The sequence below is a fragment of the Rhinoderma darwinii genome, chromosome 1 (assembly GCF_050947455.1).
Source record: "Rhinoderma darwinii isolate aRhiDar2 chromosome 1, aRhiDar2.hap1, whole genome shotgun sequence".
Taxonomy (NCBI): Eukaryota; Metazoa; Chordata; class Amphibia; order Anura; family Rhinodermatidae; genus Rhinoderma; species Rhinoderma darwinii.
The window spans coordinates 569,578,207-569,599,744 of NC_134687.1; the positions used below are offsets into that span (position 1 = coordinate 569,578,207).

A 21,538-nucleotide genomic window follows, 5' to 3' on the forward strand; every position below is an offset into this window, starting at 1 on the left:
AAGACATATGACTTAGGGGCTGTGGACCCCTTCTCTACATGGGCCATCTCACTTTGCCTGAATGGTCAGTCTACGCATGATTACTGCGTACGTGACAAATATGGGTTCACTTAATTCGTAACTACTTTGGAATGGCAATGTATCAAATGACCTTTGCTTTTAAACTGAGGGACTAATGGGTGTTTCAGTTTCTCTCTCTCTTATTTTAACCTTCTTCAAAATATGTGTAACAATGACATGCACTGAACCTAAACTGCAAGCCCTGAGCACTCTTTTTTTAATCTATTTATTCAATTTAATGGTTAATTCTTATGTTTACTTTGTGGACGCATTTATTATTCCATTATTTTACAAGGGCCATTAATCGGGCAAATGAGCGCTTGTATGAATGCTCGTTCCCAATCATTGCCCTGTGTAAACAGTGAAAAGATCAGCGGTCGAACAAGCAAACGCTCCTTCAACAGCTGATAGAATCTTTTTTGCGACTCAGAGATGTGCTGCCGAATAGCAACCACTTTTTATGTGTAAAGTGGGAGATGTGCTGCCGACATGATGTAAATGCATGAGGATGAACTATCGTAGTAACGATCATTCGTTCCCATACCTTTCCTGACCATTGCTTTATCGACAATCGACAATCGATACTCGTCTTCATGGCCAGTATCAGGCCGTCTAAAAGGACTTAGTCAGATTCAGAGTTGGACAGGCCCACCAAAGGATCCTCGTGAGGAATCCGGTTCTGACACTGACCCTCAAAGGTCCAGCAGAAGACATTATTATCTGAAGCTAAGGGTATGTTCACACGGCTTATTTTCGGCCATTTTTCGGGCCGTAAACGGCCGAAAAATCGGAAGCAGAAAACACCTCCAAACATCTGCCTATTGATTTCAATGGGAAAAACGGCGTTCTGTTCCGATGGGCCGTTTTTTTTACACAGCTGTTTTGAAAAACAGCCGAGTAAAAAAAGACTCTATACAAAAAAAGCTCCAAAAACTGCCGCTAAAAACGCGACTTTGAATAAAAAACTTCTGAAAATCAGGAGCTGTTTTCCCTTGAAAACTGCTCCGTATTTTCAAATGTTTTTTGTTTTGTGTGTGCACATACCCTAATACATACCTTCCAACTTTTTGAATAGCCAAAGAGGGATATTTATGGTTCATTTTATGAAAAAAACTTTTATATGCATATCTATATGTTTGAATAGGTTTTTTCATTTAAATATTCGCACAAAATTCATCTGAATATAGACATTTTTAAGGTCCAAATTGCATCAAATGATTAAATAATATACAAGTGGAGGTTCAATATACAGTTAGAAACCAGGCCGTTCCTGGAGCAATATAGTAAGTTTATTAATGCAATTCTTATTCCCAGGTGAAAAAGAGGAACATTTAAGGCAGAAAGAGGGACTTGGTTCAAAATTAGGAACTGTCCCTCCAAAAGAGGGACACTTGGGAGGTATGGCTAATAGGGAGCCAATCACCTATAATAAAATAAAAAAATCTATTACAACTGATTATTGATATGACCTTTGTGTACAATGATAACAGAATCATTTAGAATATAATTCCGGGTGGACATGCCTATGCTTTGTATAGATTAATGTCAAGCTTTCTTGTTTTCACTGTTGGGTCCAAAGCACGCGAGTCAGCTGTTTGTATTATAGGGACCACGATGCTCTGCTCATTTTCCTTGCAGAATCATTGAAATCAAGAAATGTCCATGCAGTTTATTGTTTTCTATGGCATGTTGTACTCTAGAGAAAAGAGCTTTGCGGGATATTCGATAATATATGGTGGTCCTGGGTGGTAGATACCCCTATTTTATCTATCTGGAAACATTTCACCCATTTCACATGGCAGAGGAGTGGGAATTTATTTTATCATATTCGCAATACAACTTTACATCCACATAGCCAGTGTTTTATAATTCAGAATAAGATTTATGGACAACCTAGTAACTAAGAAATTAGAAAATATTGCAGCATATTTGTCCTTTTAAAGAGGCTCTGTCACCAGATTATAAATGCCCTATCTCCTACATAATCTGATCGGCGCTGTAATGTAGATAACAACAGTGGTTTTTATTTTGAAAAACTATAATTTGTGAGCAAGTTATGAACAATTTTAGATTTATGCTAATTCGTTTCTTAATAGACAACTGGGAGTGTTTTTAAATTTGACCAACTGGGCGTTGTACAGAGGAGTGTATGACGCTGACCAATCAGTGACCAATCAGCGTCATACACTTCTCCTTGTTACAGCGTGATTGTGCAGTGAAAGGAATGAGGAGTTGGTAAAAAGTAAAAACACGCCCAGTTGTCTATTAAGAAACGAATTAGCATAAATCTAAAATTGCTCATAACTTGCTCAAAAATGATAGTTTTTCAAAATAAAAACCACTGCTGTTATCTACATTACATCGCCGATCAGATTAGGTAGGCACTTATAATCTGGTGACAGAGACACTTTAAAAGGGTTGTCTTATCACAGATAACCCCTTTTAATATGAGAGTTGCCATGGCAATTAGCTGATCGCCGCATGTCTGACTTCTGAGGCAAACAGCTAGTTTTGCTGAGGGGGGATGTCCGTCTATTTATTTTCCCTGCAGCGGCCCCTACAGGGTAAATGTAGTATTACAAGCGGACATTCAAATTTATAGCTGACACGTCCTGCTTGTTGGCATCTCTCTGACCTGGCTCTTAACGTTGATTTGCCCAATATGGCATATGAAAAGGGATTGTAACACAACCCCTTCTATGTATCTAGTATCTGCTGTAAAACTGACTTCTGGAGAGAGCACCTTTTATATCTTCTCATTATAGTTCAATTGTTTCCTAAAATGAGCACACATACCCTTATATATTGTACTGTTCTTCTAATTTGGCTTCATGAGGAGATATGTTATACTAATGCTGTTTGTCTTATTGTGCTTTGGAAGTCACACTCTTGTTGTTTGGCCTGAAATAGAATAAAAATATTGCAGTGCAGAATACACATGGTATTCACCCAAAATATTTTAAAGTTATTATATGTGCCATGAAAATAGGCCAGAATTTCCATGAAGGCATCATGATTAGCCCACCAGGATCTCTCTCCCTTGTACATAAGGGAAAAGTTTTGTTTCTCATGTTGAAATTAAAGGATTGATGATGTAATCCAAAACCTGTCTCAACAAGAGGACACTAAAACTTAATTCACATCTGCTGTAGCTGGGTGCAAAGATTCTAAGATTGCAGCTCTGCTAAGTTTATCAAACTGATCTTAGATACCATGTCAATCGTGTCAAGGGTTTAGGATTACGGTTTTGAAATAGACTGCTTTGTTTAATCAGGAGGAACTTCTAGGAATGACCACATGCATTGGAGAAGAAAGACGTCTGTAAAGAGAATAAGTTCATTGGAATTTGGAGTCAAGACATGAAAATTTAACTTGCGCTTAAACAGGCTACTGTCATTTAGTGCATTTAATAAATCGTCCATTTAAAAAGTTGTCATGTTGCTCAACCAACGGGAGGAAAGAGGATTCCGAGTCATCTGTGAAACACCCAGTAGCCCTATTTAGTATCTGGATGTACTAAGGCTGTAGCTCGGCAGAATGAGTGCGAAATGATTACTCTGGCTTTTTTGGGACTTTGCCTAGTATCCAAACTTCTGCTATTCTCCTATTTGCCTTGATACAATAGGCTCATACTAGTAAGAGATTGTCACATCTTAAATATACTTTACTGAATTCAATCGTTTTAATGAGACCAATGAAGTGTAAAATGAAATACTACTTGGCTTGCTCCTTGCAACTCCGGGATCTAAATTTGAGTCCTAACATGGAAACATTTGCATGGAGTGTGTGGGTTGCTTTTAGGAGTTCTGTCCTATTTTAGTTCCCAAAAATATAAAATACTAATATGTAAATGACTAATTAGGTAAACCATGTTATAGGTGTGAAAAGGGTGCATAGAATGTAAGCCATATTTGGGGACAGAGTTTAGTATGAGTACATCTGTGTGGTCGTTTTTGTATATAGCAATTCTTAAAAAAAATATGCACGTTGTTTTCTAAAGCAACGCTTCCTCCACTACACGTGCATTAATATAAAATATTATTTAGGGCACTGATACTCAAATGGCAGCCCAGGGGGCACATGCAGTCCATGTGTGCCTGATGTGCAGCTTCTGGGCCCTAGGGAAAGGGAAATTCTTATTGCGCAGCTGCCATCCCTAAGGTAATAATCGGCATATGTGATCCTGTACACTGAGTGCTCTGCCCAACAATAAATAACAAGGGCTGTATTTGAGGACCCAACAATGTTTTGGGCCGAGCACCACTTCAATATGTATTCACACATATTCTTATAATATTATAAATATTCTTATTCACAGAGCGTATTTCACATCCGTGTTACGCGCGCTAAAACAACGGACGTCACACGGACCTAGGCAATTCAATGGGGCCATTCACACATTCAGTGTTTTTCACGCAGCGTGTGTCCGCTGTGTGAAACTCACTGCATGTCCTATACTTGTGCGTTTTTTGTGCATCACGTACCCATTAAAGTCAATGGGTGCGTGAAAATCACGGTCAGCATACGGACGCACATCCGTGTGCTGTGTGTGATTCACGCAATAGTTGCTAAAGAAATGATGAGGGAAAAAAACACATTCGTCAGTTTGTTTTGCTGACGTAAAAAACGCGTGACATACGGATTTAAAAAAACGCAGACGCGCACCATATACAGATGTCAAACGGAACTGCAGCGCGCTCAGAACGTTGCTTTTTTTTATGTGCGCAAAACGGACACACTTGTGTGAATAAGGCCTTAATGACACCTATAATCTGTACAATTGTATTGTAAAACAAACTGAAATCTTTTAGGGTATGTTCACACGACAGCGTACGTAACGGCTGAAATTACGGGGATGTTTTCAGGAGGAAACATCCCCGTAATTTCAGCCGTAACGGCATGAATTACGTCCGTAATTAGTGTGTGTGAACATACCCTTAGGGTGGAAAAATAAAAATAAATAAAAATAATGTGGTTGCCTATATATGCACAACCTTAAACTAATACTTAGTTGAATTACCCTTTGACTTTATGACAGCATGAAACATCTTGACTTGGCAATTGTTGCCCACACTTCCTTGGAAAAGCGCTCCAAATCTGTCAGATTGCAAGGGCATCTCCTGTGTACAGCCTTCTTCAGGTCAGAATATGGTCAGCGATGTCTGGGGCTTCCCCAGAGCGGAGTCCCGGGCGGAGCGCTAGTATCTGCTCTGCTCCGGGACTCTGTGGATTTCCATGACATCGCTGTCCACATATGGACAGTGTGTCAGGGTCTTCCCCAGAGCGGAGTCCCGGGCAGAGCGCTAGTATCGGCTCTGCTCCGGGACACTGTGGAATTCCCTGACATGGGTGTCGATATATGGACAGTGTGTCAGGGTCTTCCCCAGAGTGGAGTCCCGGGCAGAGCGCTAGTATCGGCTCTGCTCCGGGACCCTGTGGAATTCCCTGACATCGGTGTCCATGTATGGACACACGATGTCTGGGGCTTCCCCAGAGCCGGAGTCCCGGGCAGAGTGCTAGTATAGGCTCTGCTCCGGGACTCTGTGGAATCTTCTGACATCACTGTCCACATATGGACAGCGATGTCTGGGGCTTCCCCAGAGCTGGAGTCTCCTGGGCAGAGCGCTAGTATAGGCTCTGCTCTGGGACTCTGGGGAAGCCTCTGACATCGCTGCCCATTCATCGACAGTGATGTCAGGGGCTTCCCCAGAGCAGGAGTCCCAGTGATGTCAGGAGCACTCTATCTACTTGGGGTTTGTGTGCCATTATCTGCGTAGGGCACTGTGGCAGCATCTGCGTAGGGCACTGTGGCAGCATCTGCGTAGGGCACTGTGGCAGCATCTGCGTAGGGCACTGTGGCAGCATCTGCGTCGGGCACTGTGGCAGCATCTGCGTCGGGCACTGTGGCAGCATCTACGGAGGACACTGGCAGCATCTACGAGGGGCACTGTGGCAGCATCTACAGAGGGCACTGTGGCAGTATGTACAGAGGACACTGGCATTATCTAGGGGTGTGTTGCATTATCTACAGAGGGCACTGTGGCAGCATCTACAGAGGGCACTGTGGCAGCATCTACAGAGGGCACTGTGGCAGCATCTACAGAGGGCACTGCGGCAGCATCTACAGAGGGCAGTGTGGCAGTATGTACAGAGGACACTGGCTTTATCTAGTGGTGTGTTGCATTATCTGCAGAGGGCACTGTGGCATTATCTGCAGGGGGCACTGTGGCATTATCTGCAGGGGGCACTGTGGCATTATCTGCAGGGGGCACTGTGGCATTATCTGCAGGGGGCACTGTGGCATTATCTGCAGGGGGCACTGTGGCATTATCTGCAGGGGGCACTGTGGCATTATCTGCAGAGTGCACTGTGGCATTATCTGCAGAGGGCACTGTGGCATTATCTGCAGAGGGCACTGTGGCATTATCTGCAGAGGGCACTGTGGCATTATCTGCAGAGGGCACTGTGGCATTATCTGCAGAGGGCACTGTGGCATTATCTGCAGAGGGCACTGTGGCATTATCTGCAGAGGGCACTGTGGCATTATCTGCAGAGGGCACTGTGGCATTATCTGCAGAGTGCACTGTGGCATTATCTGCAGAGTGCACTGTGGCATTATCTGCAGAGTGCACTGTGGCATTATCTGCAGAGTGCACTGTGGCATTATCTGCAGAGGGCACTGTGGCATTATCTGCAGAGGGCACTGTGGCATTATCTGCAGAGGGCACTGTGGCATTATCTGCAGAGGGCACTGTGGCATTATCTGCAGAGGGCACTGTGGCACTATCAACAGAGGGCACTGTGGCACTATATAAAGAGGGGCTGCCCAATCTTGACGTGTGTCTGCCAAACAATGCCAACTGAGCCGCCGGACTGCATTTAGCGACACTTAAACTGGATTGTTGAAATAAGCACGTGGAGAATTCTCTAAAATTGTAAACCTAGTGGTATTATTATAGTAATGTAGTATTATTATTATTATTAATATTCTAGTAATATAGTGTTATAGTAGATCAAATAACTAATTGATTAACAATAATTTTGTATTGTATCAAATTTGAAAGTAATGCGGCCCGTCAACTTCCCATTTTTTCTATATGTGGCCCACTTACCCGGCCGAGTTTGAGACCCCTGGTCTAAACCTTATGTAATACGTTGAGATCTTGTTTATATTAGCTTTAAACAACATGTATTTCTTTCTCTGCTGGTGGTTTGCATGTATGGACTTGACCCATGTTTGATATTTTTCAGGCCCGTTCAGTATTATTGCTGCCATTAAGGGAGCTCTATGCGCTGTACGACTGCAAATGTGATTTATTTGCTGACATTACATGTAATGTAAGAGATTTTTTCATTCACAGTTCGTAATAGTGTGCATTTAGATTTAACAAAAGAAAAAAAAACCTGTATCCAACCCAGGAATCTACATCATTAGAAAGATTTGAAAATCGTAATCCTTCCTTTCTCCATGGAGTGTACTGTTTCACTTTTTATCATGTTGTGTAATCAGATCTCTTTTCTTTTCATAAAAAAGGAAAAATGAATTATATAATTTTCTTTTTGCAGCTAATGAAAAATGAGCCGTCTAGCCTCGACACATTATTTAGGTTAGCCTATTATGTTTAGTCTTTGAGTTGTTTATTTAGGCTATGAAAAACAACACTGGTTTAATTGAATTACCCCATATTTTGTAACATAAACTATGACCACTGAGACTTAATCATTCTGACACACAGGTCTTTAGAGTTGGCTTACCTTTTCCCAGCTGGAGTAGAAGATGCAACAGATGCTGTAACTTATATATTTTCTTTTCTTTGCAGGTACAGAAATGGCCCAAGTTTATTAAAGTTCCCATTTGATAACTTTTTATGTGTGCTTCCAAAAGTTCCAGCTTTTTTCTTAACATTTGGATCTTTTTAACTGGATTGAAATAATGAACATGGACAAGCAGGAAGGGAAAAAGTTCAGGAGAAGATCTTGTGTTAAAAAGTAATCTTCCCTTCAAAATTCTTGGAGAAGCCACTTGTCAAGGTGGTGGCTTTGGAGGAAGGAATACATGGACTTGTTATGGTGCCGTTCTGGAATAGAGCTAATACTGTAGGACAGAGGTAGCCTGAAAAGAAAAAAAGAGACAAAAATTAAACAAAGGAAAAGAGGTGCCCGTTTCCTGTCCCTCTAAATTATGGAACTTTTGTGGAAGACGTTGACCTGGATATTGGGCCTTGTCATGGTGTCATCGGAATCTCACAGGGACAGCAGACTCTCCTTTAGTTCTCAAGGTAGGGTTTTGCTAATAGACATCACCTTTTAAAACTGTTTATATGTTATTGGAAAGAAAAAAAAAATTCTCTGGTCACTAGGTTAATTTTTTGAGTAGTCTTGTATATTTGCCTATTTGTAAAACATTTTACTAAGAGCCTTAAAAAGAACCATTGTGCATGTTGTCCAAATGAAAAATGTATCGCCAGTACAGTTTTTTTTTAATGTATTACCCTTTTGATAGTCATCTTGTCCAATAATTCATTAGTTCATTTTGCCATCCTACATTTTATATAATGAAGATACTGATGACAGGCCTAGTCTATAACAGTTAAGAATTAGTTGCTGTAATACTCTTTTATGTACTACTCCCTGTTACTTTCCTTTTCCTTTGCATGCTCCCTTTATGGATTGGCCTGGCTTGCGATCACAAAGGGGAATTCCTGTCTTACCTTGAACACTATCAACTGACGGTTCCTATAAGGGTTGACAACAATGGGGCCTTCGTCAGTTATACTGTGAAGAATGACAAACACTCTCGGAAAAAGAGAAGTACGGACCCTAAAGATCAAGAGCAGGAGGCTTCTAAATTATTTTTTAAAATTTCTGCATATGGCAAGCACTTTCACTTGAACCTGACTCTCAATACAGAACTGGTCTCAAAACACTTTACCGTTGAGTACTGGGGCAAGAAGGGGCCTGAATTTAAGCATGATTTCATAGACAACTGTCACTACACGGGATACTTACAGGACCAAAATACCACAACGAAAGTGGCTCTAAGTAATTGCAATGGCTTGGTGAGTAGATCAATGTTTTATTCTGCTTTTAATATTGTTTATAATTTATGCATATTTGTCTTTTATCTTGAAAGTCTTCCAAATAGTTTATATTTGAAGACAATCTGTAATTTTCTGTAAATTATTAGGATACTTCTTAATTAAAGAGCATTTGCACCAAGTATCAAAATGTTACCAGTAATTATAAATTCTTGACTTGTCTTCTGGCATATTTTTTTTTAATTCTGCTATTTCTTAATTTAGTCTGTTTCTTTCTAATACCTGTTACCACGGCTCCTGTAGGGTTTATCTACCACCCTACTTTCTTAGACTAACAATTAGAAAATTTGCCTAGTTTTTCATTAATACCCCCTACTCGTACTGTTTCATACTTGAAGATTTAGAAGACCGGGAAAGCTCCTTATGGGACCTTTAATGGTGGCCATATTGGTTGTTGCCCTGCCTTCCAGAAACAGATATAATAAATGATTGGTTTTATAGCTATGTTATTGGCCATCAGAATGCAGATTATATTGAGAAAATGTTATATTTTTAAGGCCGTTGTCATAGACATCCTCCTCTAGATGTAAGATTAAATTCTAAGAATAAATATTTGGGAAAAGGTTTATTTTATATTCTTTTCTGCTGTCTGCCCTTTGCCATGAAAGTATGACATAAAGCTATGGGTAGATATAGTTCATGGTATGGACAAGGCAAAACCCCAAAAATATATATTTATGCCTTACTTGATTTTTCTAGATATCCACTCCCTGATGCCCAGTATCATAGGTCATAGATCACCAATGTAACACTTTCTGTAAAAAAATCTTCAGCTAATTTCTGTATGTCCGTCTCCTGGAACCCTCTATATCGCCTTGAGAAGTTTTATCTGGTCACTTGTTTCCCCCGCAGTAGTGGAAGTGTAGTAATACATGATGCCTATTCAAATGAATGGGTGCCCATGTAATTTGTGACCAGGCCACTTGTGAGTCCACTAGAGCAGTAGTCACTATTAGTTTGTACTCCTAATACAGCATATGTACAGTGGTTGTCATCCCCTTAAACATGGGGAGCCATAGGGTGATGAGATGGGGGGATGGAGACGAGCGTTCGGCATTACATTTTTATGGAGCCTGGGTAGCTCTGTGACAAAGTGATAGCTCCATATTTGTTAAATATGCTGTAATTCTGCTATTATCTGGATCCAGCTACAGAAGATATAGCTGGACCCAGGTAGGGTTTTGCTAAGCAATGATAGAACTAGTAAAGTTCTCAGCGAAGATGCACGTTCGATATATTGGGACTTTATTTTTCTGAAGACTCAAATGCCTTATGTTACTAAGAAGTAACAATAACCTTGTGCTGATGAGTGACATTATGCATTTTTTCTCTTTTACAAATTGAACATAATGGAGGTTTGTTTCAGGAAGTTCTGTTACAGTCAGTTGTCAGGAGAAGGTTCCCCTGGCTGATTGATCTTGTCTACAATGTAGCAAAGCGCAGCTGTGTGACTGTAGGACTAGATCAGGGCAGGATGTCAACCCCTGAATACAATCGATGAATGTTTCCTTTCACTAAAAATGAGACAGAAATCTTGTATATGGTTAGTAATTGAATTACGATGTATATTAGAAAGGTGCAGAACTTTTAACTTTTCATTAAACAATGGATATAATTTATTGATACAAGACTTGACTCAAAATCACAAACGAATTAACGACAATTGCAAGGCCCCATGCGCACGACCGTATTTTTTCCCTCCCGTAAATACTGGCGTAAATACGGTCCTTTGTCGCCCGTATTTAACCCGTATTTACGGACCTGTTTTCTACTTCTCTTTACATGTAGAGTGAGACATTGCACTGCACTAATCGGCAGCCCCTTCTCTCTATCCAGCTCTGATTGGCAGCCTTTTCTCTCCATCAGTGCTGGATAGAGAGAAGAAGCTGGTGATCAGTGCTGGATAGAGAGAAGGGGCAGCCCTTTCGGGCAGAGTTTCCGCAGCGGAACGTAGAGATAGAAAGAAAAAGAAGTTCATACGTACCCCAGCCGTTGTCTTGGTGACGCGTCCCTCTTTTGACATCCAGTCCGACCTCCCTGGATGACGCGGCAGTCCATGTGACCGCTGCAGCCTGTGATTGGTTGCAGCGGTCACATGGGATGAAACGTTATCCCAGGAGGCTGGACTGGAGGAAGAAGCAGGGAGTTCTGGGTAAGTATAAACTTTATTTTGTTGCGGGTTTTTGAAGGAAACATTACAAATCTATATTGTGAGCGCCGCGCATGTTACTCACTGTCCAGCAGTAGTCACTGTCCAGGGTTCTGAAAGAGTTACTGCCGATCAGTGCAACCCCTATGCTCTATACAGCACTGATCGTTTAACTCTTTCAGCACCCTGGACAGTGACTACTGCTGGTCAGTGAGTACCATGCGTAGCAACGCTCCTGTAATTACGGGTGCACACACGTATCTACCCGTAATTACGGGAGCCCCATAGACTTCCGTGCCATACTTACGGCCTGATATAGGACATGTACTATATTTTACAACGGCCAAGGCACCTTCACGTAAGCAATTACGGGCGTTTTTACATTCGTGTGCATGGGGCCTAACATGTAGCGTTTGATCGTTACTGAATCGCTATGTACTCGCCCGTTGCTCGGTTACATTAGGCCCCATGCACACAACAGTATTTTTCATCAGTTTATTACGGATAGTAAATACTGACAGTAATTACGGACCCATTCATTTCTATTGGCCACGGACACCTTTCAGTATTTTTACTGATGGGTGTCTGTGCTGAAAAAATTATATAACCTGTCCTATTCTTGTCAGTAATTACGGCAAGGGCTCTCCCATAGAAATCTATGGGAGCTACCATAAGTACAGACGGCTACTGATGTGCATCCGTAAATTGTCTGTATTTACGGACGCATTGCTAGGCAACATGTTGATGACATAATTTGCAACCTCCTTTTTGTACGGATCCGTATATACGGATGCCTACTGATCCGTATTTACGGACAGTTTTTCGGGATAGATGAAAATACTGTCATGGGCATGGGGCCTAAATTTATCTTTTGGTGTAAAAGGACCATAATTCCCACTAACATACACTTGGAAGGATACCTAGAATTAGGAAACGGATGGATGAAAATATGACTGCAGGATCAGACTACACAAAGTTTGTGGTTTGTTACCATGGAAACATATTGATCTGCAGAGGAGCTGTAGACACAAAATAATAGGAGACTTTTATTTACAACTATATGCAAAGTTGCCTAATTTTTAAATTTAGATGCATGGGCGTAATATAAAATTGGTTGTGAAAGTGTACATAGCATAAGTCTTTGTAAATGGCCAGTGTGTGAAACATAACCTAAAGTACAGCTGTTAGTGCACATATTTACATATCCATATTACAATGCAGAGCAGATCTTTTTGAGTCTTGCAGATGTATTTTTAAGTGTTTCCTGTATTTTATTGTGTTAGGCTTATACTGACTCATTCATTTTGTAAACAAATCATTTACGATGATGAATAGGGACACTCTGCCCTTTTTCTCCTGTCACAGCATTACTTTCACAATGGGTATCATGTGTCAAATGTTTTGAGGTTTGTAGCAAGTGCTGCATATTGTATGAGCACATCATCGCCCACGTAAATGACCAATCTTTGTTATTTATAGGCAAAGGACCTGCAGATTTTAGCTAGATTATTTAAAGCAGATCTGTCAAACAATGCTGTCCTGTTTAGGAGCAGCATAGTATGGGAACAGGTCAATGCTACTATTAGCCCAGACGGTTTGGCTGATAGCAACTAACAGCGGCTCACAAAGTATACAGCGGACTCATAACTATAACTAGAGCGCTACCCCTGCCTGCTCTTTCTAGGGATTGATGGCTGATGTGTTTACACGCAGATACACGGCCATCAGTCACTGGTCAAATGGGCAAGGGGAGCGCTCCACTCATGAACTCATGAACAGCGCACTCATATGTATTCTTTGTCAGCTGCAATTTGCCTAACTGCACAAAGTTTTTATGTGCCATTTGGGCTAAAGGTAAAGCGAACCAGTCCCGGTAATATACTGCCCTTAAACAGGGAGATATAGTATGGGGGCGGATTTGCTTTAAGTAGCCTAGTTTTAAAAAAAAATTGATACGCATTCATTTTGAATGTCCCCAAATCATTTTATGATCTGTTTCGTTGTATATATTCAGGTCATATTTACAAAAAATCAAATACATACAAGTTGTGTTCAGTTCTCTTCAAATGACCATTGAAGGTCAGCTCACTTTTGAGGTGGAATTATAATCCCCACATGCCAATTTAATACAGTCATTCACTAACTTCCCAACCAGAGTCACCACTATCTGCTCTTCTACAGCTTTAGATGAAATTCTGTCCATGGTCATGTGATGGACACACAGGTGCACGGCTCATTACAGTATGTGTATCAGAGCTGTGTCCTGTAACGACCCCAGCACCTGTGTGTCCATCACATGACCATGGACAGAATTTTATCCACTGGAAGTAAACAATGAATGTTCCTACTGAATAATAACAAGCAGAGGACTTAAACTGTGAGGAATTAATAGAGAAAGTATATTGGAAAATTGTATAGCTTTTAATTATATGGTGGCCTCATACTAAGATTTATGGAGTGCTATATGCTATTCATGTAGATGTTTGACAATAACTTTGAGAACGTTATTCATGTCTTTTGGGTTATAAAAATAAACATTTCATGTGTTTTGGGCATGTATTATCTCATAAAGTCAAGTGTTCTGTGTAAATTAGGCATTTACTCACAATGACATCCCCTGTACTGTTCATATGCCCTAAGAAGGCATATGGCAGTCATAGGGGCGTCCCCTGCTCGGGACCTTCCTCCAGGAGCCAGAATGGAGAGATGCTTTGTAAGATCGCCTCCTGTACTGGCAAACCTGACTTGTCCATGAATTATATTGTCAGCCATACATTTAAATGGCTTGCATGTAAGCTAGTTTTGAATGGCCAGATATGGCTTACGACATGGGTTAGAAAAACTTGCTCTGAAAGCAACCCTAATTTATCTTTTAGAAGTTATATATGGGAAAAGACAGATGTGGTCCTATATAACACACCACAACCATGTGGACGTCTAGCTTAAAGGAGTATCTTTTATGGGAGAATTATAGATTTCTTCATGACAGATACCTGAAGTTGCTTGATTTTTTTTTTTTACAATAAAGTAAAGACCTATATAGTGTGAGAGAGTATGTAATATTAGGGGTTTGCCTGTTGCATATCAGGTGCCAGAATTTTCTGCGATTTTATCGCTTTACAGATCTATGGACAACATTTTCTCTTTAAATTTACAAGGGTGAGAAAGGTTACGAAGTCCACCTCAATGTAAAAAAGATTTAAAATATCTACGTTTGCCAGGGGCATCCGTCACAGCCATCCAGTAAAAAAAAATATACGTTAAACATATTTTTTTTTAACATGAGTCTATATGCGGCTGATGGATGGTATCCAGTCATAGGGATCCGTCTGTGGTATACTTTTTTTTACATGTTCGTTTAACATCTTTTGCCACACGTCTCGGGATATGTTGGGTTTAGAGATAAACTAAGGTAAGGACACCTCAATACCTCTTGGGGTCCGGCAATGCATAATTTGACAACCCTCCTATATTCATGATGAAACACCTTTCCTCCACACATGGGGACACATGGGATTAGTCTCTGTCTAGCAGTGTGGCATCCTCCTCTCCTGTGCAGAATTGTAAGATGGGACATGTTGTGTTTGAATTGCAAGTGCTACGTAACAGAACTTTTTATTTGCCAGAGTTGAGTTGCTAGTCACACAAAATGTTCTTTCATGTATAAGGACCTAGCAGTTTAGCCGTAGATTTACTTTAATTTTGTCTACCGGGGAAAGTACAGCATTACGTGACATCACTTTTAAATGTTGAGGGCTCACTTAGATAATTGCAGTGCTTTGAACATGAAATGGATTGTAGAAGCATATACTTTAGTGCAAAATAAACACTCATTACAAAGTAAATAACACGGATTTAACATGTTATTTTTTTAATCTCTCCCTCAAGGTAGGATTTTCCTATTTGTAGAATTGTGGTTGATGATTTTATAATCTGTTACTTTTATCTGAAGGCCACATTTCCTTCACTGTTATTTTTTGTAGGTTTGTCCACCCACAGAGTATGTTGATTTATGAGGTTTTATTGTGAACTTTTTTTTTTTACTAATTTTCATTTTAAAATCAGTTTTTATATGTCCACTTGATGGGGTGATCCTCCAGGAGCACTCTAAGTATGTTGGTGTTGCTTGTAATGGGCATAGTAAGTACTATAGGGTCCAAATTCCTCCCCTTCTCAAAAGAACTTGCACAAACAACTATGTATGTATTAGTACACTGTCATAAAGTGATTCTTAGGGTATGTTCACACGGCCAAATTTCAGACGTATACGAGGCGTATTTTGCCTCGTTTTACGTCTGGAAATACGTCTCAAATACGTCGTCAAACATCTGCCCATTACTTTCTATGGGTATAACGCTGTATTGTCCACACGACGCGTAATTTTACGCGTCGTACGGCAATTACGACGCGTAAAATTACGCCTCATAAAAAGAAGTGCAGGACACTTCTTTGGACGTTTTTGGAGCTGTTTTCTCATAGACTCCAATGAAAACAGCTCCAAAAACGGACGTAAAAAACGCAGCGAAAACGGCGTGAAAACGCAGCGAAAAATGCGAGTTGGTAAAAAAACGTCTGAAAAGCAGGGTCTGTTTTCCCTTGAAAACAGCTCTGGATTTTCAGACGTTTTTGTTGACTACGTGTGAACATACCCTAAGGCCTAACGCACACGGCTGAATTTTTCTTTTCAATTACGTAAAAATTAGACAGGGAAAAACACGTGTATTTCTCTATCACATGCAGTTGCTTCTAGGAGATCATTGCTTCTAGGGGAGGGTAGCTCTGTAAATAAAGCACCGGACGGAGCCTTTATGGCAGCACCTGGAAGTCCGTACTAGGGAGCCATGCACCCTCTCTGACTAAAGTATAAATCTCGGCTCATGACTAAGTGGAGAGATAACAGCTGAGTGCAAGTCCTTTTGTGGCTTAGTCAGTGTACTGGCGTAAACCCAAGTGAACATTTTTGGAAGGAGCTGGGCTTTTCCAGTTTGCAAGAAAAAAAAAAGTTGATCAAACTTTCAGATAGTTTGCTGTGCTGTTTTTTTCTTTTTTACTGAATCTTAAGGTATTAGTTATTGTTATATTGTTTTTTATACTGTATAAACTGTAGCTGCTTTCAAAATTCTGCCCTTGCAAACAGACAGCAGCTTATCCCTACTTCTCTGTCAGTGGTGTCATCTGCCATTTCTAGGAATAAAGTACCAACAGAATTTTAAGGCCCTCTTACATGGGCCAATGATCGAGCAAACGAGCATTCACATGAACGTCGTTCCTGATCATTTCCCTGTGTAAACAGAGCAACGATCAGATGATGAACGAGCAAACTCTTTTTCATCGGCTGATCGTATAGTTTATGCAGCAACAAATATTATCGTTGTCGGCAGCATATCTCCCTGTGTAAACAGGGAGGTGTGCTGCCAGCATGATGGAAATGCATGGGGGCAAGTGATTGTGGTAATGATCGCTTGCCCCCATACATAAGCAATCATTGGTCCTTGTGAAAGAGCAAACGAGGAATCATCCTTTTTAGTTTTGGTTATGATCAGACCATGGACCGACAGCAGCAAGATTTTTCCCCCTGGCATAGAATATGCCATCTCCCACCGATCAGTCAATTTCATTTATCTTTTTTTGCTTGGAAATGTTATTGAAGGGTTGCACATTAGGTCTTTATATATACAAAATGCCAGTCTTTTTACTATGATGAAATGAAACATTTTGCACAAAGAACAAGGTTATTGATATTAGAGCCCACTCTTCGTAAGAATTCATAGGTTTGCACTTGCCAGGGGCAGGAGAAGCAAAAAGAGGGGGTAAATACAAAATGCTTGTGGGTATGATGAGGAGGAAATCATGCAGCTCATCTACAGTAGTTGACCTGCTTCAAGGCATGTCATTTATTGATACCAAATATTCCCAAGACCCTGGAAGCTCTAAATTATTCTCTATGACCTAGTCAAACGTAAAATGTCTGGCCCCTATAATGATATGATCAGTATTTTGAAAGTGTGGGGATATAGGAATTGGAATAATTTCTTTCTTCTTCTACTCTACCATTTCTACTTCCCTTTCTAGCTTTCTCCTCCTCCTTTTTTAAACATTCTTTTTCTTCTATGCCTGGATGAGATTTGAGACTTGACCCTTTTCCTTAGTGCACATCTCTAGAGAAATGTTTCCGCACTTATGTTATGAATGGATGGTATTAAATCTGATAACATTGTTGACATGTAAGCAGAGTCGTCAATTTTATTGTTGGCCAACCATATCTCATATACTGCTCAGCCATATATAATATAGTATATTATTGCTTATCTGTTGGAGGAGCTCAACTTGTACTGTGTGACGGTAACCCCACAGCCCATTCTGTGTATACTGCTTGTTCTAGAACAGGATATTTGGCTTAGAAGCCCAGTGTGAACCGAATAAAGAAATAAATAAAGTTCCAGTAGCCATGTATAGGTTCCCGAGGCTGATGAGGTTAACATGGCATACTGTGTGCAATAATCCTCTCAAACATCGGCACCTTTTGGAGTGAGCTGCATGCTATTCTTGAGAATTGAAGTCATGCTAAAATTGTCATGTGTTGAAAGTATATTACAGTTTACTTAATGAATGGGGCACTGCATTAAAATTGCTTAGTGGTGCATTCCTAATCCTATTTAGCACATATTTTTGCTTCCTTTCTCCTTCATAGATGACTCCCCCTCTTTAGATTTCTCTTCTGTTCAGATTAAATGCTTAGATGACCAGAATAATTCTTTATTGATGCCATTTGGGAGGTATATATACTGTGTGTGTGTGTGTGTGTGTATATATATATATATATATATATATATATATATATATATAAAATCCAAAAGCCAATTGGTTGTTTTGGAAATTATAAAATCCTGGATATATTTGATTCAATGGTGGATAAATGAAATGTATATGAATCCCACCTATAATCGGTTTTATAAATTGCAACGTCTTATATGCATAATAATTATACCTGTGCTATATTTGTATGGAAGCTCCACCTACAAGCTACAGTATGGAGTTGTATGAAATTCAATTTGTAATATAATCTTATTGTGTTACGCTGCTGGTGGCGCTCAAGACCACAACACCAGACAATCGCTATCACATGGATGAAGCATGCATCAATACTGACAAAAAACGAAAGGCACAGGTAACTCACCAGTGGACGAGAGGAACAGCGCACCGAAGGTAGTAGAAGATGAAGACGATGCATAAATGGAGTGGATGGCAGATGAATAGCATGTAAGCAGTTAACAGACGTGTAGACAGTGGACAAGAATTTACAGCACTCACTGACCCTATCTGAATACTACCCCTAAAGGGTAAAACAACAGATTGGCAGCAGACCAAATGCACAGGAAAGGCAAACAAACCAGTGGAACTAATGATCCCACGATACGCATAAAACGACTATACAAAAACCAGATCTATCAGAGGACCACTAGATAAGAACAAAGTCACAAACAAGAATCCGGAAAGACAACCAGGCAAAGCTAAATGATGACCAAATCCAGATTCAGACCAAAGGCATTGCCTAGCAACGGCCAAACACAGAGATAACAGAAATCATTGATTAGCAGCAGTCTTGCTGCTAATCGTAACATATTGCTAGAATGTTTCCCTTTTTGAAACACTAGAAGGTCACCTTAAGCTTCGTTCACATCTGCGCTAGGGCTCCGTTCCGACGTTCCGTCTGAGCTTTCCGTCGGAACAGAGCCCTGACAGACTCAAACGGAAACCAAAGGGTTTCCGTTTACATCACCATTGATTTCAATGGTGACGGATCCGGTGCAAATGGTTTCCATTTGTGTCAGTTATGCGAGGGTTCCGTCGGTTTGACGCTATTGATTCCGTAAAAACGACGGAACCCTTGCACAACTGACACAAACTAAAACCATTTGAACTGTATCCGTCACCATTGAAATCAATGGTGATGGAAATGGAAACCTATGGTTTCCGTTTGTGTCTGTTAGGGCTCCGTTCCGACTGAAAGTTCGGAATGGAGCCCTAGCACAGATGTGAACGAAGCCTTACTGGGAGCTCCTACAAATTCCTAAATGTCCCGATTACGGGACTGAGCGGGTACTAGACTTGAATCTGTCGTAAAAGAGCTTATGTTATAAGAGTTGTGGAAATTCCCCTGCAGATCACTAAATTCCCCTGCAGCTAAATAAAATGATGTTATGTCATTGATATTTATGCAGTCTTATACTATAGATCTGAGTTAGAGCAGTGCTACAGCTGTCCTACAGCAGTGCTGTATGTAAGTGACAACATTCATAGTCTAATCTCACTAATGCATGCATGTCTCAGACCATTTCACTATCTGCATGGGCTAGGTTCCTCATTGTCCCGTAGGGTTCGTAGACCCACTGGACCGTACCGCCTTGGCGGTATGGCAGCTGGCCAACAGGGCGCAGGTCACAGTCTATAGTTCGTATAGGATACCTGTGGCAGCTCGGACAGTAGCAAGGCAGGCTCGGCTGGGACTAGGCAGCGGGTAGACGTCAGGCGTGGAGTAGGAGGACAGGCATGGAATACAGCACAGCATGACTACAGCACAGCACGGCACTTGACCAGGATAGCATGGGATACAGTTACAGGGAACACTGGGAACTGGAAAACACTAGGAGACCATTTGCTTAGACAAACTAGGATGCGACAAACAACGCTCAGGCATCGAAGCAAGGAGCTGGGCCCTTCTTATAGCCCAGGGCCCTCACGTGCCGATAACACATTAAAGTCCGATGCGCGTGCTTCCCCTTTAAGAGCGGGCACAAGCGTGCACGCGCACCCTACGGGTCCCGGTCGAGGTGAGTGGAAGTGAGCGCTGGCGTCTTCTGAGGAGGAGACGGGCCAGCGCTCGCAGACCCATGGCTGCGGCCATCAGGAGGAGAGTGAACTTGACGGCCCGCAGCCACGGACATGACAGTATCCCCCCCTCTTACGCCCCCTCTTCTTGGGGCCAGAGCGAGAGAGAAACTTCTTCAGAAGAGTAGGAGCATTGTGCTTCTCCTCTGGTTCCCAGGACCTCTCTTCAGGACCAAACCCCCTCCAATCCACCAAATAAAAAGTCTTTCCTCTCACTTTCTTGGTGTCCAAGATCTCCTTAACCTTGAAGGTGTCTGAAGGGCCGCTGGAGGCAACCACAGGGCTAGGAGTCTTGGTAAAGCAGTTCAGAACCACTGGTTTCAGGAGAGAGACATGGAAGGAGTTGGGGATCCTGAGGGTAGGAGGCAGCTGAAGCTTGTAGGTGACAGGGTTGATCTGCTGCAGGATCTCAAAGGGTCCGAGGAACCTGGGAGCAAATTTGTACGACGGCACCCTCAGTCGAATATTCCTTGAGGACATCCAGACCTTCGTGCCAGGAAGAAACTGAAGAGGTTCTCTTCTCCTTGTGTCCGCCTTCTGTTTCATGCGGTCGACCGCCAGCAGGATGGAGGATCGAGTCTGCTGCCAGATCTGCAGAAAGTCCCTAAAAGCCGTGTCAGCAGCTGGCACCTCGGATGTATCTGGCACCGGGAGAGGAATTCGTCGGTGTTGGCCATAGACAATAAAGAACGGTGTCTTCTGTGTGAACTCGCTGGTGTGATTATTATAAGAGAATTCAGCCCACGGGAGCAACTACCCAGTCATCATGCTGCTTGGAGATTAAGTGGCTTATGTAGTTTTCCAAGATCTGATTGATCCTCTCAACCTGACCATTGGACTGAGGATGGTAGGACGAGAAAAAGTCCAACTTTACACCTAGGAGTCCTCAGAGGGCTCTACAGAACTTCGAGGTGAACTGAACCCCCCGATCAGACACAATATGCTGCAGCAAGCCGTGCCGGCGAAGATGTGTTGGATGAACAGCTTGGCCAGTTGAGAAAGACCGGTCAGAGAAACGAAGTGGGCCATCTTCGAAAATCGATCCACCACCACCCAGACAGTACTGCATCCAGCAGAGAGAGGCAGGTCAGTGATAAAGTCCATAGCTATATGCTGCCAGGAAGCATCGGGCACCGGCAATGGCTGGAGCAGCTCAGCAGGTCTGGAGTGAGCGACCTTGTTAGCTGCACACACTGAGCAGGAATAATGTCCTTGGGCAGCGTGGGCCACCAGAAATGACGGGCAATCAGATCCCGGGACTTACGGGTCCCCGCGTGACCTGCCAGTCTACAGGAGTGTCCCCAGCGCACGGTCAGCCAGGCGCACAACAGTCGTCCCTGGA

General features: G+C 41.7%; 1 protein-coding gene across 2 annotated transcripts in view; it reads left to right on the plus strand.

The window, feature by feature from the left end:
• ADAMTS6 (ADAM metallopeptidase with thrombospondin type 1 motif 6) overlaps window positions 1–21,538 on the plus strand; it is a 280,546-nt gene that overhangs the window by 19,468 nt on the left and 239,540 nt on the right. For both annotated transcript variants that reach the window (XM_075839116.1, XM_075839124.1), the window contains exons 2-3: window positions 7,881–8,339; window positions 8,755–9,119. In XM_075839116.1, coding sequence (XP_075695231.1) covers window positions 8,243–8,339; window positions 8,755–9,119 — 462 coding nt within the window. In that variant the 5' untranslated portion in view covers window positions 7,881–8,242. The remainder of the gene's footprint in view (window positions 1–7,880; window positions 8,340–8,754; window positions 9,120–21,538) is intronic.